Source organism: Dermacentor andersoni, chromosome 2 (genome assembly GCF_023375885.2).
Source record: "Dermacentor andersoni chromosome 2, qqDerAnde1_hic_scaffold, whole genome shotgun sequence".
NCBI lineage: Eukaryota > Metazoa > Arthropoda > Arachnida > Ixodida > Ixodidae > Dermacentor > Dermacentor andersoni.
In genome coordinates this window covers 109,763,921-109,784,681 of record NC_092815.1, presented here as the reverse complement: position 1 = coordinate 109,784,681, position 20,761 = coordinate 109,763,921, and the positions used below count along the sequence as shown (strand labels likewise).

At 43.1% G+C, this 20,761-nt stretch overlaps 1 protein-coding gene across 3 annotated transcripts in view; it reads right to left on the bottom strand.

Annotated features, from left to right (window-relative positions):
• Window positions 1-20,761, bottom strand: part of mute (gon-4 like protein muscle wasted) — a 46,694-nt gene that overhangs the window by 9,231 nt on the left and 16,702 nt on the right. Inside the window, exons 11-19 of one of the 3 annotated variants that reach the window (XM_050188155.3) lie at window positions 20,546-20,723; window positions 19,458-19,590; window positions 18,420-18,591; window positions 17,585-17,698; window positions 13,311-13,676; window positions 10,075-10,353; window positions 6,763-6,900; window positions 4,212-4,364; window positions 1,333-1,514 (exon numbers count right to left, since the gene is read on the bottom strand). In XM_050188155.3, the coding sequence (XP_050044112.1) occupies window positions 1,333-1,514; window positions 4,212-4,364; window positions 6,763-6,900; window positions 10,075-10,353; window positions 13,311-13,676; window positions 17,585-17,698; window positions 18,420-18,591; window positions 19,458-19,590; window positions 20,546-20,723 (1,715 nt within the window). The remainder of the gene's footprint in view (window positions 1-1,332; window positions 1,515-4,211; window positions 4,365-6,762; window positions 6,901-10,074; window positions 10,354-13,310; window positions 13,677-17,584; window positions 17,699-18,419; window positions 18,592-19,457; window positions 19,591-20,545; window positions 20,724-20,761) is intronic. The other 2 variants (XM_055076607.2, XM_050188156.3) reach the window with 2 other exon arrangements.

The following is a 20,761-nucleotide window of genomic DNA, read 5'->3' as shown; positions in this document are numbered from 1 at the left end:
TGCAAATTTCATTCTTTGGAACCTTTAGGTATATGGTACAGTGTTGTCCACCTTCACCCACAAAAAATTAACTGGACCCGAGCAGATGCTGTCAAAGTACGTGATGTGATGACAAGTTGATGCAGGAACTTAAGACGGTGGCATCATCTGTCTTTCATTTCTGCATCTTTTCTAGCTTACCAAGCCTCCTCTCACAGTAAGAGTGACTTTTCACTATTCTAGACGCACAATGCACCAATACAGCTCGACTTCCTTTCCTCTCTAGATAAAAAGAAAATTAAAATGAAGAAATCCGGGGGTTTTACATGCTAAAGCCACAATATTGTTATAAGCCACACTGTAGTGGCTGATTAATTGCATTATTTTGCAATAATTTTGACCGCCCGAGGTTCTTTAATGTGCACCCAATGCATGGCACACAAGTGTTTTTGCATTTCACCCCCATCGAAATGCGGCTGCCGCAGCTGGGATTACGTCCCACACCCTCAGGCTTAACAGTGCAACGCCAAAGCCACTGCGCCACCACGGCAGGCTTTACTCTTTAGTGTCCCTGCAACATATGAGAAACTTAACTATGTTCACAACACTGATGTCGGGGGAAATTCGCACTCACTAGTTGCCATTTCTGGCTCAAGTTTTTAGACCACCAGGCAGCAAAAATGAAATAAGAAACATAAACAGCTGGAAGCACAGCCTCTCCAGAGAAGAAAATAGGATGGTCACATTGGTGTACAGCTGTGGTACGTTCACATCATATACAAATCCTTTTTTTTTTTCTGGTGCAACAGCAACATGCATTAATGAAAACGATAAATGAAATGATGCAGTTTCTTTACATAACGTTTTTCTTTACAATTACAAAATAAGTGCCGCTCGCAATAAGTTTCAGCAGGAGAGCTTACCCATTCATCCTAATAGTACTGCTTACAAGAATACCCGTCACCCACGATAGCAGCCCAGTGGCTACGGCACTGCACTGCCGAGCATGAAGTCGCGGCATTAATCCTGGTATTAGAGGCTGCATTTCCATGGAGACGAAATGCAACAACACTCATGTACTGTGCGCTGGGTGCAGGTTAAAGAATCCTAGGTGGTCAAAATTAATCCGGAGTCCCCCACTACGGAGTCTCCCTCATAATCATAGCATGAGGTTTCGGCACGTAAGATCGCCAGCATTTCATATTTTTAGTTTAAGCAAGCACACCCATCTGTAAGCTCTTGCCAATGTGCAAGGGTTTCCCTACTTAATTCATGGTTTAGAAACCATGGAGACTAGTCTATAGTAACCCCATAGTCCTGTCACCAGTCGTGCTTGCCGGCACCACCACTCACCTGTCGGGGACGCCCTGGCTTGGTAGTAGCTGCTGTAGCTCATCCATCAGGTGGCTCTGTCCACGAAGTAGCGGCTGAAGAACAGAAAAGACGGCTTCGACTGTCAGCTCTGACTGGCGCTGCAGCTGGTGCAAGGAGCGCAGCAGTCGCTGCAGCTGCTGGGGTTGCTGACCTAAATGAACCTACCGGGAAAGATTGGAAAGATGCTACAGTACATCTGCTTGCGACATGCCCAAAATCAGCACTGTTTTCTTGCGTTGGCTCAGATAGCCGAAAAACCACACTGTATACATCTGCTGCAGACACAGACGACAAAAAGAGAGCAACTGTGCATCTGTGCTACTTGTTCTCAGCACCATATTGTAACAAGCCAACAAACAAAGACACCAAGGACAGCATAAAGAAGATTACATGTACTTATTAATTGAATTAAATAATGATAAATTAATGGGAATGAAAGTGGATGAAAAAACAACTGGCCACACGTGGGGCATGAACCCACGTCCTTGCATTATGCGTGTGATACCCTTACCAACTGAGCTACCGTGGCGCCGTTTTTCCATCCACTTTCTACGGTATTTATGTTTATTTACTGGAACTAAACCTGGTAGTGTTAGCCAGTGCCACACCTCACGGCCTTAACAGCAGATGTGGAACATCCTTTTTATGGAAGATTGATAAGTACAGTTAAACCTTGATATAACGAAGTCGGTAAAGTCGGCAATTTGCTTCCTTATATCGAAATTTCGTTATATTGAAATTCGACCTTTTGTGCATATAAGTGCAGTCGCCGATCAGTTTTGTTACAAGGAAAGGGGCCGCACAATTTTCCAAATTATTGGGCAATCAACAAAAGCAAACTTGAATGAGAAAACAATTAATTTTGTTAAATTTAGGAATCAGCAATGAGTGATACGGTTTCATGCCAGGCACATGAACGATATCTTCCCGGCGGTACGAATTAAGCAAAGCCAGCCGTGCCTTAGCATGCACTCCGTCCCCACAGCTGATAGATTCAGCCGCTTAGGGACGATGCTACCAGAAAAAGCGCTGGCAGTGGGGAGCAAATGCTTCGTCTGCCTCTCGCTCCGACGGGTCATTGAAACTCGAGATTACGCAACCTCCAATACTAAACGCGCGGTAAGACAGCTTCCAAGGTGCTACGCCGTCTCGGCACGCCCTCTCTTTGCACACGCGACAGATTACAGGGTGCGCGGCTGCGTATGCGCTCAGCCGTCCTTACAGCCATGCACAGCCACAGCTGAGGTGCGTGCCAACTTACCCCCCACTCCGCGACTCCGCTTCTACGCGCGCGCTTGATCGCGTTACCGCGAGCTCACTCCCCTCCCCCATTCCCTTTGCTTGCACAGGAAGGTGGCACTCGTGAAGCCACCATCTTTCTTGTCTCACCCTTGCACTTTCTCTCGCACCTAAAGCACTAAGTGTGTGGGGCGTGATAGGATCTTATCGCCCTTGGACATTATACGGAACATATGCGGCTCCACTTCGGCGGTTGCTGTTGTCGTGCGGTGTACGGTTTGAAAGGTGCGTTTGCAAGCAGCCGCTTGTAATGCAACATTTGACGACCTGCATCTGCGGAAGTTTCCATTTATTGTCTCGGCGTTTCTTTGCGGCAGAACTGAAATTTCGTTATATTTAAATCTCATACAAACACACTTTGTTATATTGGGGTTCTAAATACATGGTGTTCTATGAGCAAGGTGTTATGAAAAGTTAAACACTTTGTTATATGAAGAATTTCGTTATAGTGAAGTTCGTTATATCAATGTTTAATTACGCAAGTGTGCTAAGATTGATAAGTAAATGTAATTTACCCTATGCGGTCCTTTATATCTTTGTTTGTTGGCTTCTTATGGTATGACTAATAAAAATCTTGCCCTTGGTGTCCTTTCTTCTCGTTCATGTTCTCAGTACGTGGTACCATTGCCTTCTGTATTCTAATAATGCCTGCCCAGCAGCTCTAAAATGCACGAGAGCCTATATTGTACTGTGTTGGTGGCACATTATACATGTTATTCTTGTTGTTGCTTGAGTAGGGTTGCTTGATTGAGTGCCGTCAAGTTGAGCAGCGAGAGAAGACCGACAATTGGAACCACTGCTGTTCGTTCACTAGGCCCTCATTGTATACCACCAAAAAATATTTTTGTTTTTCAAGCGATCAATCACCATGCTCAACACTTCAAGTTGTGCCCCGCCAGCATGCAGTGTTCTTAAGCTCGGCATACAGCTTGGTGTCATCAATGCAGCACACTTGCAGCTGTTTGAAGTGCACTAAACACCCGTTCAAATGTCTCATCTAGAATTGTGAGCCGTGACGTTTTCACAACAATTACGTGAATCTGTGTGCCAAAGTGTTTTTTTTTTTTTCTGTGTGTGAAATGTCTGTAAGTGTGAACGCATTTTTGTCTGTCAAGCACTGCTCTCCTGTTCTTGATGACACTCACAAAGCAGCTTCTTAAATGAGCATTGCTATCCACCAAGTAAGTTCTGTGAGTACTTGCAAGATGGAGAAAGATTCATGCAAGAAAAAAGTGCCATTCACATTAACTGTTGCAAAAGGTTTGAGTGCCTCTTGGTTGCTGATCAATACAGCCTTGCTCTGCCATCTTCCTGGACAGCTAAGCTAGTAGAGTAACTGCTCAGGAGGAAACGTGACGGTTTTTGGCTTGCGCCTCAGGTTAATTAAGGCGGCTTATTCATAGCTGTGATGTTTGCTGTTCAGGGACTGCTTTGTTGCTTTATGCTATGGTGAGGTGTATGACAATTCTTTCTTGCATGATCACAGTCTCTGTCTCTATCTTCATTATGCGGTGCACAATACCAATAGCCTAAATAGGGTTGAATAAATTTTCATGCACCTCTAGTTTCCGAAGGAACAAGTGTATCTTTTTGAAGTTGAGGTACTGCAAAAGCTTCCCACACTGCAGGGCTTGCTCTGGCAGCAGAAAGCCCACGAAGTCATCCACCAAGTCCTGACGGTCATGGAAAAGTTCCTCGATGCTCTTGTATAGCTGTTAAAGAAAAGTGTAAGAAAAAAAAAAAACTGTGGAGAGCAGAATGCAAAGGTAAAAACATGCACGGGTAATGTGAGTACTATAGTAAAATCTTGTTAATTTGAACTTGCGGTTTATTTGAACAGACACTACGGTCCCATCAATATTATGTGTATTTCAATGAGTGAAAACACTTGGTAATTCGAATGTGCAAACATTTGCGACAGTTAATTCGAACATACCATAATATCCCGAGAGATGCCCCACCCCCAAAAGATATCCCACCCCTGACTAAGCTCCCGGCTTGAAAATAAACTGAAAATTGCCCATCTTAATGTTACCCACCACACTGAAAGTTAGCCCACCTCACTTTTTCACTCGATTTTCTCTTGATTTTAGGTGGGATATCTCTCGGGATTTTACGGTACTGCACTGCCGACCATGTTCTTAACAGCGTGCCAACTCTTGCAGCGACGCCTCCAACCCGGCAGTGCAGGGGTGCACCAGCTGCTGCTTCCAGTTCCCATTGCAAGTGCCGTATTTTTACGCGTATAACCCGCAGCAAATATTCTTTAACAGTGAAGTCAGGGTGCGGGTTATATGCTAACTTTGACATCACATGTGGCTTCACAGCACTAAAATTTTCACCTAGAAGTGTGGCTTCATGGCAACACTTGCCACACTTCGTGAAGCCAAACTTCCGAAACTTGTCACTCTTGTTAGCTTAATGCGCATGCGCTGCCTAGTGTAGCGCTGCACGTGAGTCCTCCATTCAATGAGCTTCCTGTAATTTGAACTGCGTTTAATTCGAACAAATTTTTGGGTGCCTTTGAGTTGAAATTATCGAGATTCAACTGTATTCGCTTTTACTAGTGAGATTCACGGACACTAATTCCCAAAAGTAAGTGTTATGAACTGCAGTCCGAGATGAACTGCAGTTGTTAGCCATGTGGCGGCACTATTGCCGATTCTTGTTGCTTATGGTCACAGATGTACTTATCATCACAGAAAACAAATGCCAACATCAGTTTTACAAGCAGGGGCAATAGCCAATTTTCAATGTGAGGAGGGATGTACAGCAAAACACTTAGATTTAATACAATACACTGCGTTGATCGTAATCCCGGACAAGTAGTGGAATCTTCGCAATCCCATAATTTTGAATGCAAATTTTACTAGGCAAGTTGAACTGCTAGCACAACGCTGCCAAGATCTTTAGCTTGAGCTGTGCCTGGATGGACTCCTAACAAGGTGCTGCCACAAATCTTGTATAGCAAGGTGCAGGAAAAATATAATCCTTCATATTGAATTTGGCTCCTAAATGTTGTAAGGAAAAGAGCCGCAGAGGTTACGGGATCTGGCAAACTTGTATGCAAGAGTGCAAAACCTTGCAAGAACAACAAGCTACTAGAGTAACATTACGCATGAGCCCTGAATTCATGCAAACATCAGTCAATAAAAACATAAAGGCTCACATTAGTTGGTTCCCATCCATTGGTATTGTGTAATAGTGCAAAACTACATATGCAAGAAACACACAAGCAATGACAAGCGCTGCTCCCAATTGCTGTGTACTATTGCCAATACTACAGTATATACGCCAGGACTCTAAAGAGAAAAGTTAGTCGAACTGCACAGGTAAGTTAACCCTTGTACAATACCAAAACAGTTACTCTTGCCATAAGAGATGTTTGGTAAGCCAGAAAAGATGCAAGAACGCAAGATAGGTGGCAACTCTGTGTTGGAAGTTCCTGCACCAGCTTGCCGTGACACAACAAATTTTTTATGCCGTGTGCTCGGGCCTTTTTAATTTTTTATCACCAATCATGGACTACAGTTTATAAGAGCCAAAGACTGAACATAGCAAGTTTCGAGAACATTTAGTAAGCCACAACTACCCAAATACGACAAAATACGTCGAAATTCGTGACATCACAATAATGTAGAGGTGCTCGGGTTCCAGCACAAAATTCAAGACATTGAGCTTTGACCTTCATTTTCTCTTCTAATAACCAACCTATTACCATAGAACTAACGAAAATATAGTTTTGAAACAACACTTTATCAGTCAGAACTGATTTAGTGTTTCTCTTTAGTGTGCTTTTAAAGCACACGCACACATGCACTAAGCCAAACGACTATTTAGCAGAAGGAGACACACTCGCCATGGCTGTGCACGTTCTACAGAAACACAATTTCTTTGCCAGATAGTGCAATGAACAGTTTTCTAACTCACACCAACTGCCCACACCAGGAGGGCAGTCTCTATGATTATGTGCGTGCGATAGCCCCGATGTCTTGATACTTGTCCGTGTCACTTATATTGTGTCTGATTTTGCACTGTTATGCAGCAACATCACTGCGAAGCAAACTGGGCTGGAAAAAGAAATAAATTCTTAAGTGACGTCCGCCTTACCTCAACGGGGTTCACCTGGTCAGACTGGGCACTCTTCATCAGGTGATGGAATGTCTGGTGACGAGCATGGTCATCCTTGAGAGCTTCTTGCACTCGAATCAGGTATTGCTGTGTGAACTGGTTCTCCCGCTCCTCTTTCTAAGCGTTGTGAAACAAAGAGAAACGACACAGGTGAAGAAAAGCAGCAGCAGGTGTGACATGAGAGCTATGTTTGTTTGCCTGATGCAAGATTCAGTGCAAGTCTACTAAAAAAATAAAAAGCATGCAGGTTATGTCAGTAGCCCAGCCTGTGTTTATTATTATTATTATTATTATTATTATTATTATTATTATTATTATTATTATAGAACCTTGAGCAATCAAAAATATTTTTGTTTCTTCATCTCTAAATTGAAAGTGGACAGCAATCAATACTCTGTATAACACTTGTGAAGTTAACTTACTGAAAATTTAAAAATTAAATGTCCTTTTCTTAAGTTTTAGTTTACAAATATAGTAATACGCTCTGCCAACGTGAAATTGCTGTGAAAAAGCTGAACCCTTCCAAAACACGGAAGACATTAGTGTAGTGCTCCTAATATCACTAGCACCGCGGTGTGACTGTCCTACATGGCCTTTAGAATAGAGTTCGTATAAATGTTTGTTTTCATTGCAATAATGCAAGATAGAATGGAACAGTGCCCGCCATGTAGCATGACTATCATACGCAGAATTTCTAAGCAGCACAGGTCTTGGTCACTAACGAGGCCGTGAACCTCGAAGTATGCTGAGCCCCAATAAGCAAAGTACGGTGAGTTCTGATGATTGCACAGGCAGTGGTGTGTTGTTGCTGGGCCTTCAATATGATGAACCTAATGCCCCTAGTTTTTGGATAGTATTAACATGATACATGGGCATCCCGTTCCCATGACACAAACCATGGGACCACTGCTATAGCATGAGTTGCCTTGGCCTTTTGCAGAGTGAGATTGCCTAATTTTTCTGTCACATGAAGCAAAAATGGCGGGATGCATTATGTCATGCACCTGATGTGCGAGCGCAATCAACTGCAATTTTCAGAGATTATCACAATCCTTCTGGTACAACATACCAACACTGTTTACAGCAGGGAGGCACCTGTAATAACTAGTGCAGTAATATTTATATTCTAAATATTGCATATCAAGTTTAAATGCCAGCTGGTCCATGAAACCACCTTCATTTATTTGAAACAATGCCTGCATGACATCAGTCATGACTTTTCAAAGTGTAAAGACAGCTGCAATGAGGTGGCTACGTGTTTATTGAGAGTTGTGCTATAAGTTCCTGCCTGATAAAGTCTGCACACATAGGCAGGCAAGAAACTGTACCTTAATAGTGTAGGCATTCTCCGTCTGTGACACCTCTGAAATACATCTCATGCTTGTTGCACAGGTTGACTGCACTAGACACGAACATTTCTGTCCCCATGTGAGACACAAGTTTGGTCATGCTTTGCCTCTCACGAAACAGCTCACACAAACTAGACTCTGGCAAGAGCCATAATTCTACCGAATGTCCCATGCTGCATTGAGCAGAAACATGTGCTCATCCAGCCTATTACCTGGATCTTAAACTCGAGCAAGAAGTCTCAAATGGACTGCCCACACGCACACATGAAGAGTGACAGAGCTTTAAACAGTGAGACACAGGACACAGCAAAGGAACCACAGGACAGAGTGCTGTGTCGTGTGGCACACTGTTTAATGCTCTGTTGTTTAACAAGATGTGCAAACCAGCCTAAATGAGCATGCTGTCACCGTTCATGTGACGAGCCACAGGACATTGGCTGCAAGCAAAGTACAACAGACAAAACGGATATTAGAGTTTTGGCTTGTCCGGTATGCCAGTAAACACAGGTGGAACGGGCGTTTTACCAGATGGATAGAGGCATAAACGTGAGCAAAAGCGATGCAGCCACCTGGTGGTGCAGAGCTGAATGAGACAAACACAGAGCTAATACAGCATCAACCAAATGTATCCTGCTTCGCTGCTGGTTAAAATTTTTGGCAGTGGCGAATCGTGACATTATTATGCTGCTGACAAAATTTTGACCAGCAGCAAGAAAACAATACCCTTGGTTTATGCAATATTAACTCCGCGTTTGTCTGCTTCAGCTCTGCACTCCCATGTGGCTGCATCACTCTGGCCGCTCACGTTTATGCCTCTATTCATCTGGTAAAATGCCCAGTCCACCTTCATTTACTGGAATATCGGACAAGTGACAACTCTATATTTTTACTCATAAATCAACGAACAAACAAACAAACAAACAAGTGAACAAATGAAAGAAGAAAGAATTAAAAGCTAATCAGTCACAACAAACATTGATGGCACCAGCACAAATTTTAAGCAAGTACCCCTGCTCTATCCTTGCTTGCTTTCCACTATCCTGTCTTTCTCCACGGCCAAGTTCCTGAAGCACCCTAGGATAAAGCGTGCCTACTAGGAAGAGCCAATACTCTGTTATGCTTTCTCTCCTATGTGGTAGTGCCCAAAGCCCCAAGTTTGAACTAGATAGGTCAAAATCCTGCAATATTTACCAGCAAGCCACATATCACGATAAATTTGTTCAGAAAGTTTCAAGAAGGTGATACTATCAAGCATTTGTTACCATCAAGAGGACAGGGGGTGCAAGTGTATCATTAGAGATAAACAGCAGTGCAAGTACTGACCAAACTAGAAAATCAGCCCTGAAAATCAAGAATGGACAACTATCAGCAAACCTGGTGGTGGTGCTGCTCTACTCTCTCTAAACAAACACACTGGCTCTCTTTTGTCAGCATTTAAGTTAGTATTCAAGCTATTCAAGACGGCCACTGTCACTGATGCTTCAATATCTTTTAAGCTCGCCCCATTTATTGTTGTAACCATGGTAACAGGGTGCCAATATGTTTAGAATATGTGTGTCGAAATAGTGCACGCAGCTGCAATAACTTGAGCTTGCACATTTCTATGTGTACACGATGGGCACTTGACATAGGCTGTTATGGTTCACATCAGTGGGTGAGAGAAATTAATGGATGGTTTCCGAAATTAAATCCTGGAGCAACATTTTGTCTGTCTCCCTCTTGAGATTCCTTGCTTTATTAAATGCCTGTGCAGTCAGCCAATTCATGTTTACTCTACCTTATTTATTATATTTTTCGCACCTGTATTCACACAACACCAAACACCGATCTGCAGCACAGTCAAGCACTACCTCGAAAAGTGTTGCAGGGCCCCTTTAGGAAACAACCACTATAGCCTGAGAAAGAACGCATTCTGGTGCACCCATTCTTGCTGCCCACCCACCAAGGGATCAGAGTCCACAAGGCCAGGAACAAGCAGGGGCAAGGTGGCTTCCGCATCCTTCTGCTGCCGCGAGCGCTTGCGACTCAGGGCCTGTTTGCGACGGAGGATTGTGCTGCTGGCCGCCATCAGTGCAGCCAAGTCTCCTTCGTTGTCCTCAGCCTCCTCTGATGCGGCTGCTGGCAATGCCTCTTCGCGTGGAACTCTTCCTGATGTGTCAACAGGCTGAGACACAGCTTCAGCTGATGATGTCCTTTCGGGCAAAGTACTGGTGGTTTGCACCTGCCAGTCAGTAGAAACAATAACACAGTCAGGCCCGACTGTGCTGAACCCACATAATTCAAACGTCCTTGACATCAGATCACGCCCTCCTTTTTGTGAATGTGACCCATAAGCCACGGGTCTTCAACATGACTGAATTCAAAATTTAAGGTTCTTTAGAGGGGCCCTGCAACACTATTTGAGCATAGTACTTAACATAAATTTGCCCAGTAGATGGGCAATGCTATCCCTAGCACTTGAGCCAAACACTATTACTGCATATGATACAGTGGTCCTATACTTTCATTTGATAGACCCTCTGTGATTCCCTGCCACCCTTCATGTTATGATGGTTCAAGAAACATGGTGGCTATTGGCTGCATTTATTTGCATGCCACAACTAACCAGTGCCTCTAACAAGAAAAATGTGCTCAGAAATGTTGCCATTATTCTCTCGACCTTGCAGAATGAATGAATGAATGAATGAATGAATGAATGAATGAATGAATGTAGCAACGAATGGATTTTATTCGGAAAGGGATGGCTGCGTGGCCTATACTGGAGTGCAGGAAGATGAGAAGGAGTATTGCTGATCAAAAAATGATAAATGTCCATCAGCTCAAGAAGTACAATATAGGACTTCAGTTTCAAATTTTCTGATCATGAGAGCGCCTGCTCAAGCTGTGCTGTGTAGTTTATTGTGGATAGTGCTGTCACCACTGATGTTTTTTTTCTTTTGTTTTTCCTCTTGTGTGCTTACATTCTCCAAATATATATACTTTGTGCCTGTGAATGCAAAATCATATCTACTGTGGAATCATCTACATATAGGCTGAGGAGCTGTTGTTATTTGTTGTCCAAGCAGAAAGCTTTATGTGCACAGAGCTATGTTCTTGCATGTGACGGTGCGAAAATCTCCTAGCGATTCTAGCGCTGTTTATTTGCAGCACAAAAGAGAAAAAAACATTTATTTCTAGCAGTACATTAGGATGTGCCAAAGTAGAACTGTCCAGGGGATCTCCTGTTTCACAATGCATACAAGATAATGACATACGCAGCAGCATGCATTCAACAAGAGATTACATATTACAGAATGATATATACATACAAAATCACAACATAAAATCTTAAAATAAAGAAATGTGCTCACAAAGAAATATATTATCCTAAGCTAACAGAGGCATGAAGGCTTAATAGCAAGGTCATATAAGTTATGAACGTAATAATGATACAACATGAAAGCATTTGCGTAAATATAAACAAGCAAGAGTGGAGTAATCTATACATCGTATAAAATGTGAAGAGTTAAATCAAATTATTACAAATACTACAAAACACGTGCCCATAAAGATAAAGATTAAGGAGAAGCCAGTTCTTCTAATAACTTTATTTCTAATTTTCACCAAAGAAGAGGTAATCTTATTGTTAGTAGGAATTGAATTCCAAACTGCTATACCATTGAAGAATTTTCAACTTTTCAACTTCATAGCTTCAACTTTTCATAATTTGATGTGATATGCAGTAAAATGAAGACATTCCACTCCGAAAATCTTATGTTGTTTGAGTTAACAATGTGAGAAAGAAGGAACATGTCATGATGAATGAAGTGAAACATAAGAAGCGATAGTTTATAGTGAGACACGTACCAAAGGGGTAAAAAATGAATAGGCTGATAAATAGGCAGAGAATGGCAGCATAGCGAACTAAATGCCGTGAGTTTTACTAATTGATATTGAATGCGTTCTAAAAGCTTGAGATGAGTAGAATATGAGTTTCCTCATGTAGAGTAAAAGTCACACTGGCTGATATTGTCAGAAAGGCACGCTGGTGAAATGACTGTAGCATCAATCAAGACACAGCTGCTTAAATGTAGCTGTTTTTATTTTGTCAGCAGAAGCAAAAAAAAAAAAAAAAAAACCTTTACTTTCTTGTACTCATGCATGGGTGCTAAACCACCTCGGTGTATAAGCCATTCAAGTATAAGCTGGCAGTCACAGCCATATTGAAAAGATTTCATAATTTTATCAGACATTGTTTATTAACTCAGTGGTTCTCAAAACTATGTAGTTCCAACGGGCCCCATGTCCCTCTGGCAGGTCATTCAAGGAATCTCTTGAAGACTTTCCTTTTTATAACTGTACAGTACATAGAGAGAAGCAGATGCTAAATGAAGCCTATAACTTAAGAACAATTAAACCTTGATGTTGCCAAGATGAAGTTTTACTGCATTATGGTATGTCATTTGCAGAGTGTAATAAGCCTAAAAATGTGCCACTGCACAAGCTAGAAATAATGGAGGTCAAAAACTCCAGTTACATATCTGCCGATGGTTATTCGGTGATTATTCATTCTTTTTCTGATGTTCGACAGAAGCCTGAAAAAATCTGCTCGCAACTGTGAGAACACTTCCTGCACACATAGAATGCATAAAAGTAAAAAGTTGTGTAAAATTTCAATAGCATGAGAGCAATGTTCAAAACTCCTTCTTAGTGTGTATGCTCCTCACATCCATAGTGAGAAGAACCCCTTTGACGTGAACAGTGTAAAGTCCTGTTTCCAAAAATGTTAGCACAAAACATTAGCACTGTTTAAATGCAAACAGTGCACCTAGTCAAATATCCTGCTCACTGTTTCCACAGACAGTTATTGCCAAGGACACATCTTTGGAGCATTTCCATGGCTGCCCCTGAACTCTTTCAAGCACCCACGAACAAGCCTGTTTTCATGTCTTGCATTCGTGGTGCTCAGTTAATACACCAGTGTGATGCCAAACAAATCTGCCCGATTATTTTGCTGCTTGTAAACTGGTCCTAGACAGTGTGTGTAGGTGGCCTAGTCCACTCTACTTCCATATCAACAGCTCAGCAGGCTTTCTGCAAGATTGTCAATAGTAATGCAGCAATTAAGTGAACAACCTTTCTTGCTACCAACCTACCGTACAAACGTGTCAGCAAGCCTGGAAAACGACCGGGTCTTACCGGAGGAGCAGAGGCTGACGTCGAGGGCTCTTTGTCATAGCTCAATCGCTTCTTCACAGGTGTCTTGAGGAGGATTTTTCGTCCATACTGGCTGTATTTCTTCAGGATTGGCGAGATCTGTTTCAGAGGCGACACCACAGTGTGCCGAGGTGTCGGTGGAGAGACGACAGTGACCGTTGCTGGTGCAGAGGCAGTTGCTGGCGATACCACAACAGCGCCTCCAATGGCCAGTAGGCTGCTCGAAGAGCAGACCACGGCTGCAGGGGAAGGCATGCCACCAGCGGGCCGAATAGGCGGTGGCGGGGCAGGCGACCCCGCAAGCGAAGGCGTCACCCGCCGTGTGGGACGCGAAGAAAGGTGCAATTGCTGCAATGAGACAGGCAGGATCGTTGTCATCATCATCAATACAGCAGCATAACGATGGCCATCAGTCCAGAGTCAACCGGCCACATGCCTCACCTGCAAATTTACTAATTTCATCACATGTAATTCCCTGTTGTCCTGCACTGCTTTTCTTTGCGGTATTCCCATATTGTTACAATTACGATTGATTGGTTGATCAACTGTGGTTCGACATCTTAAAGCAATAGATGAGTTCTGAGCACAGTGTAAGAATGATTTTGATGAGAGGACGGCACTGCCCTCCACTTCATGGTATCTCCAGAAGTGGCCAAGAGATGGCGCTTGTAACCTTGGCTCGGTCAACTAAGAGCCTGCATAGCTTACAAGTGGTAACATATAGCAGTCTTAATCATATTTAAGCACCTAGACTAAATACCCCACACAATTTTGTTCTTACTACAATAAGAAAGGGAAAAAAGTCAACAGGTGGCCTTGCATGAAGAACATGCAAATTTTTGTTCTGTAGTCCTTCACTACTAATTGGTCTATACAGTGAAAGCTCGTTAATTCGAACTTCAATAATTCGAATTTATGGATAATTCGAACTGTACGATTTGGTCCGGCCAAGCTCCAACAGAAGTCTATGTATAAAAACGTCCGTTAATTCGAACGCGAGGAGGTTCCCTCACGGATAATTCGAACTACGCTCGCCTGGCACAAGGCCAGAGAAACGCGCCTACTGCCTACACACAAGGCTGCATTGCCTCCTAAACGGAGAGAACGGCGAGAGAAGGCAAAATCGGAAAAAAATCTAACCGACGCGGGGTCAGCCAGAAGGCAGCGGCGGCTGCCGCCTCTCCGTTCTACGTAACCTCCGAGACTTCTTGCCCGTTGCGAATCTCGGAGGCTTTGCAAATCTTGTACAGCTGCTAATGTTGTGCGGAGATGGCACGGCAAGCGCCAAAACACAGCGAATCAAGTACGTCGCAGCTGCGCTTGCAATCAAGAACCAACGAATCAGGGCCTTCGCCACCTTCACATGTTCATCGTCTTTGTCTCTGCAGTCTTCATCGGTTGTGTACCTCTGTTTTCAGCTTAGGAGGTATCGGCCGTCGCGATTCATTGTGATGGTGTTAAGCCTCAGCTAACGTTTGTTTCGGTGGACATCGGTGGTGTGGCACAGTCGGACCCAGAGCTTCGACTTGAAGATGGTGTGTGCCCGCGGCACACGCCATCGCTTTCTGACACGCCAAATTTCTGACATGCCCTACTGCTTCCAAATCGCAGTGTACTGTTGCTCTCCTTCACTTTCGTTAGTCCGAACTTTCGTTAATTCGAACTGAAGCGGCTTCCCCTTGCGGTTCGAATTAACGAGCTTTTACTGTATTGTTAAACTGGGGTTTTTGACAACAGCCACAGCAATGACCAAGCTAAGTTCTAATGAGCATCATTGCACGACGGTGCAAAAGCAAAACCCGAAATTCTGTAGTTTTTTCTTTCTTTCTTTTTTCTCTCTCCCCCTGTGTTACTATAGGACCAGCTAGCCTTCGAAATTCTGATATTTGCTTCCGTGTGGGCAGCAGATGTTTTTCCATTTCAGCTACAAGATGCTCCCTGCCCAACGTGCTCAGTCCCTGAGTGAGATTATTAAATGAGAGACGTATTATGTTTAATGACAATGCCAATATGTGGGTGACCAATGCGCCCCTTACAAGATAACCTGGCCATTTATCTACGCTCAACAATATTAATACAATTCAAACAGTAAAGAAGCAAAATGATAATTTTCAATGGAAAACGTTCGTACAAATACACACAGTACCCGAGATACTCGTGGAAGGCAAACAAAACGCTAAATTACATTCTTCCGGTCAAATGTATTCACAAAAGCTTTGACGTTTTCCTCAAGTCCTGGCTTTTCATTACGTGCTTGTTCTTCAGCTGCCGACAGTACTGGCTTCTGAGGCATATGTAATCTCTGAGAGTCAGCATAGGCACATTCAGGCATCACACCGGGGTACTCCTTCAAGCTTGGTCCTTCACAGCAAACACCAAAATTAGCAGCTGTTTGGATCACACCCTCCGCTTCAGATAACAAAATAGCAAATGAACCAAAGCCCACGGTGAACAACAAGCCAAAAGCAAAAGGTTTACTAAAATTATGCTCTTGAACAGACATGTTGATCTTTATGTACACAGATTTCCTGTTAAACAGTACACAGGGTTCATCATTGCTGCTATGAAGGACACAAGCATAGCGAAACCCAATGTCCTTGAGTTCTTCGGTGTCAATTCAATGCACTGCCCATGATGCCATCGAAAGGCACACACTTGATGCCGAGGAGAATATTTCTTGAAACGGTGATTGATTGGGTGCCCCCATTTCTTCATTGATATCACAGCTCTTATTGGCTATATCAGCGCCACTCTGCTTGGCCGTTGCTCTTTCTGCGGGCGAGTAGGATTCGGCCTTGCCACTGCTATTCCCACGTGTACAAGTGGCAGACACTGCATGGCAAGCTTGCCGCCTTACCATTTTGCGAGGGCTCTTTATCTTGAACAAATGCTTCGGTGCACCTTCAAAAATTGATGGCACAGTGGCCTCAGCAATCCTGGCTATCCTCTTGACTGCCATTAAAACACAATCAAAAATTTCTCCAAACCATGTTTTTAAGATGAAATGCAGAGCAAAGTGCCTTTCACAAACATGATGTGTTCTCTGAAGCAGATGGTCTGCGTGGAATTGCTCATCTCCATGCCTCGAGTCTTGCCTTGATGTCTATTGATGTGAAAATCGAGTGCTTGTCTATGCAGGACTTGTAGCCACTGTTACAGAATGACACGAAACACTCGTCCACGATTCAGCTGTGCCTAATCACCTGTGCTGGTAAGGCTGTTCACAAAGCATGTGAAATCAATGGCCACGAAAAAATGGCACTGTACAACAGTGGGGTCAAAATGCAGCGTGCAAAGGCGGTCGACTGTGCGGTCTGTTTCAAGGGGAGCCTTTAGTTGCACTCACTATGTGGCTTGCTGCTTAACCAGAACTCTCCCCACAAAGCAACTTCACCACATCATTCACTAGCCTAACTTATTCTTACATTGTGGTTCTGAGAGACACTGTACTGGAGGGCTTCGGGTTAACGTTTATCAACTGGTACATCTACTACTAGGTACACAAGCGTTTTCGCATTCCACACCCTTCGCAACAGTGTGACCTCTCCCCCTGAATTTGGTAACAGTCAACCTGTGACAGAAACAGTTGTCGCCAGTAGCCTATCACAAGAGACATCTGGCAGAGAACTACAAAAGAATCAGAGAACTTCATATTTTTTATCTCACTTAGGATATTTTTGGCTCATATCTGATCCCTTATCTTGAATTGTGTGACATGTTTGCAGCATTTAAAAAGGGAACACGGCATAAAATAGACACGATAGGCTCCTTTGTTGTCAACTTCAGTGCCTAGCTGTACAAGTGTCTTTTGTGTCCGTCAACTGTCTCTAGCAAATTACATAATGCATTCAGTTCTCACTTTGACCAACCACATTTTGCAACCTACTGGAAAAGAAACTTAACTCGCTCATTTCACATTTTACTCCTTTGTTTTAAGTGTTATTCCCACAATGCGACAATGTTATTTTTTATTTATGGGTGCTGGCATCTTGAGGTGTTACACGAATAATTCCCGAGTTTTAGGTGCAGCACTGTCAAATTAACGTGGTCACGAAATGACAAACATGTCCATACAACCATTTTCATGCACATGAGTCAACCGTAGTACCAAACAATTGGTTGTTACAGATACAAAATGGAGGCATTAACAGACCAAGATGACCGCGCTCAAATGCTTCCACAAACTACTGCAAAGATCAAAGATGCCATTCTATACAGTTTAGGAACATGAAAAAAAGAAAAAAAAGCAAACCAACCATCCACATGGGCAGTTGCTCCAATGGCCGCTTGCTTGGGGGCACAAGGCTTCGCAGCTCTATCGGGTGTGGTTCCCACTCAAGTGGTGGGGCAACCTTGTGTATGTGCCAGTACTACATTTATGTTGGGAAGAAACAAAAAAGATGAAAGAAGTTATTGTTCCATCAGGCCAGTATAGTGCGGTATTTTGAAGGTGAAAAATTCAGCGCAAAGCCCAGGACAACTCACAAAGAAGAGATGAGACAAGCACTGGAGAAGAGACGAGACAACAACTGCAGCGCCAGTGCTTATCTCATCTCTTTTTCGTGAGTTGTCCTGAGTTTTGCACTGAATTTTTCACCTTCAAAATACCATGTACCAACTAGCCCCAACCAAAGTTCTATTGCAATATAGTGTGGAGAAGAAAGAGAGTATGAAAAAAAAAAAAGAAGAGACGACATGGCACAGAGAGACAAAAATGAAACAAGAGCAAAGGATGCTACAACATGGCAGTGAGATCGTAAAAAAAAAAAAAGTAAACTTGCCGTTTCTGACCCCAAATAGAGAAATTAATAAAAGACCGCTTTACAAATGTTATTAAACTAATGTGGCCTGAAGTGTTGTCATGCTTGGCACAAATGACATTTGCATGGAAAAGCTAATGCATATAAGTGCCAGGGCCAAGCACTGTACTGCTTTGCACAGACCGAGACGACGATTTTGTATGACGAAGTACAAAAAAGCAATAGCAATGAAAAAGGCCTCGCTACAAAGTCGTGGCCCAGAGTAGGCATATTTTGCCTCACGCATATGTAAGGCTACGATGAAGCAGGAAAGCACAAAGTGTCAGCACACCTTGACAGGATTCTCTTCACCTATCTTCTTGTAAATGATATTCTTCACATGGACCTTGATCTGGATTTCAGTTTTCACGGGAAGGAGGAACGTTCGGATAAAGCGCAGGTAGGCGCTCGAAAAGGAGCAGCATCGAGGAGGCACAAACTGCTCCAGTCCCAGGGCAAGCAGGCTGCAGCAGAAAAAAAAGGAAAGGACAATGCAATTAAAATTGACAATGGAAATTACCCCTGCAATCACTTTCACTTCGTATGCACAATGCGCGTGAAATCTCGCAAGTTACACCACTCTGTCAGCGCAGCTGCTGCCTACAGAAAGTGGATGTGGAGTTCCTAGTATGCTGTGTCACATGCTATCTATTGACATTGTGTGAAATGGTGTCCTGACAAAAACTATCTACTACATGCATGGCATAAACAATGGCCATTGCAGCATGCATGGCAGTGACTAAGTGTACATTTTAAAACCTTGTGACTGGTCCATTCCGACCCTGAAATAAAGCTGGTCTTTGACAATTTGTAGTAGAAATCGTAAATGGCTTCAATTGCACAAGTTGCTGAGCACAAGTTCAAAATGCCTCTGTGTGTACCCAGCATGCACCCAGCAGTCTGTCAATTTTATTGTAGGCACTAAATTCCTTCACCCTTGCTGGTTTCCCTGATGTACTTGCTTCGACCACTTCAGCCCCTCTGTGATTATTTGGCCCTCAGCGTGAAATAATGTAATAAGCACGTTCCTTTGCAAAGACAATTCAATATTGAAATTCATTTTGGTGCTGCGCACCACTAACACGCACTATTTGATCTGCATACTATTCAAGCTGAAATTTCACTATACTCGTACAACCCTACAATTAAACCATTGCCTTCAAGCACCATTTATGAGAAGCTGTGCATTCAGATGTGCTTTGCCATCTTTGTCTCTCAGGACAACTAACCACTGCTCAGTGAAAGACTAAGACTGACTATATGTAATCTCAGTGCTTTACTGAAATGAAGGTTACTGTGCATAAAACCAAATGAGAGAAAATTACGCAACTGGTCCTCGGATGGGAAAAAGATGACCTTCTTGAATGGGTCATGCAGTTGACTGTACATTCGGCTTGTAGGCAGCAGGTCCGGATAGATGAACACAGGGCTCTCAAGTAGTATGTCTCGTATGTGGCTTGGCACTATGCATAGAGAAAGAAAAAGATAGTAAATTCTGTTCAAGCTAATCACACTTCTTAGGTCTTGTTTTAAATATTACAGGAATACCAACAAAAATTTTGAAATTCCCATATGGCAGATTGCAAAAATTATTCTTGGTGAAATTAATGCAACATAGTAGCAAGAGCAGACCAGTAGAAAATTGGTCTTCACCAGATAATTCGAACTTGACCCTAATAGTGACTCCTCTAGCAGCAGCGTGTGTCTCGACAGAGCTTAGGGCACAGTCAATGCACTCAAAACACATAATCTACCGTAAAAAACGCATATTTGTGGCCTGCCTTAGGAAAAATTTCAAGTAGTAACCATAGCTCATAATGACTAATTACACACACCTTTTTATTTTTTTAAGAAAGTGTGCATGACAATTGCCTACGCAGTGCGCAATCGGATAAAAAATCTAAATTGCTTTTCCGGCATTCATGTGCTCTATCGAATAACACATACGTATTCCAGCAAAGTTGACTTTAAAAACCATGTAGCAAAGCTGTTAGGAAATCAGCCGCCATTGTGCAACACCCATATTAGGCCCTTGCCCATATTTCTTTTTTCACAAAAAAATCAGGCGCACATCAGATTCATACTTTGTTAAGCTTTATGGTCATTTCTACATTAGTTTTTTACTTTGAATGCATAGAAAGTTGGCGCACATTTCATTTGTGGCCGTGTTAGAATCGGGAAAATGACTGCCAAATGAATCAGCAGTGTGTTTTGGCGTATATATTCTGCATCTTGCTTAGTTTGACCTGCCAGATAATTTGATCAATCTTGTTGGTATTGCCAGGGTCGAATTAACAGAAGCCCACTGTATATAGTGATGAATTTAGCTTTCACAAAGTGAAACTGCTAAGGATACACACACGGGCAAAGGTACCACCAAACCAGCAAAAATAGTGCATGCAAATCTCGATGACTGACCTTGGCCCTTCAATTTGCTTCTACGAAGTGTGCGGGTAGTCATCTTGACAGGTGTTCCCGTGGGGCGTTGGGAAATGTTGTCCACCATCCGGATGGCTTGCGGGAGGTTGCAAGTCATAAACAATGACTGCCTCCCGGGCGGCTGCAACTGCCGCGTCGCAAAGTGTCCCAGCTCTCGCTGCAAGTGCATTGCTTGAAATGAGCCCAGCTCGTGGC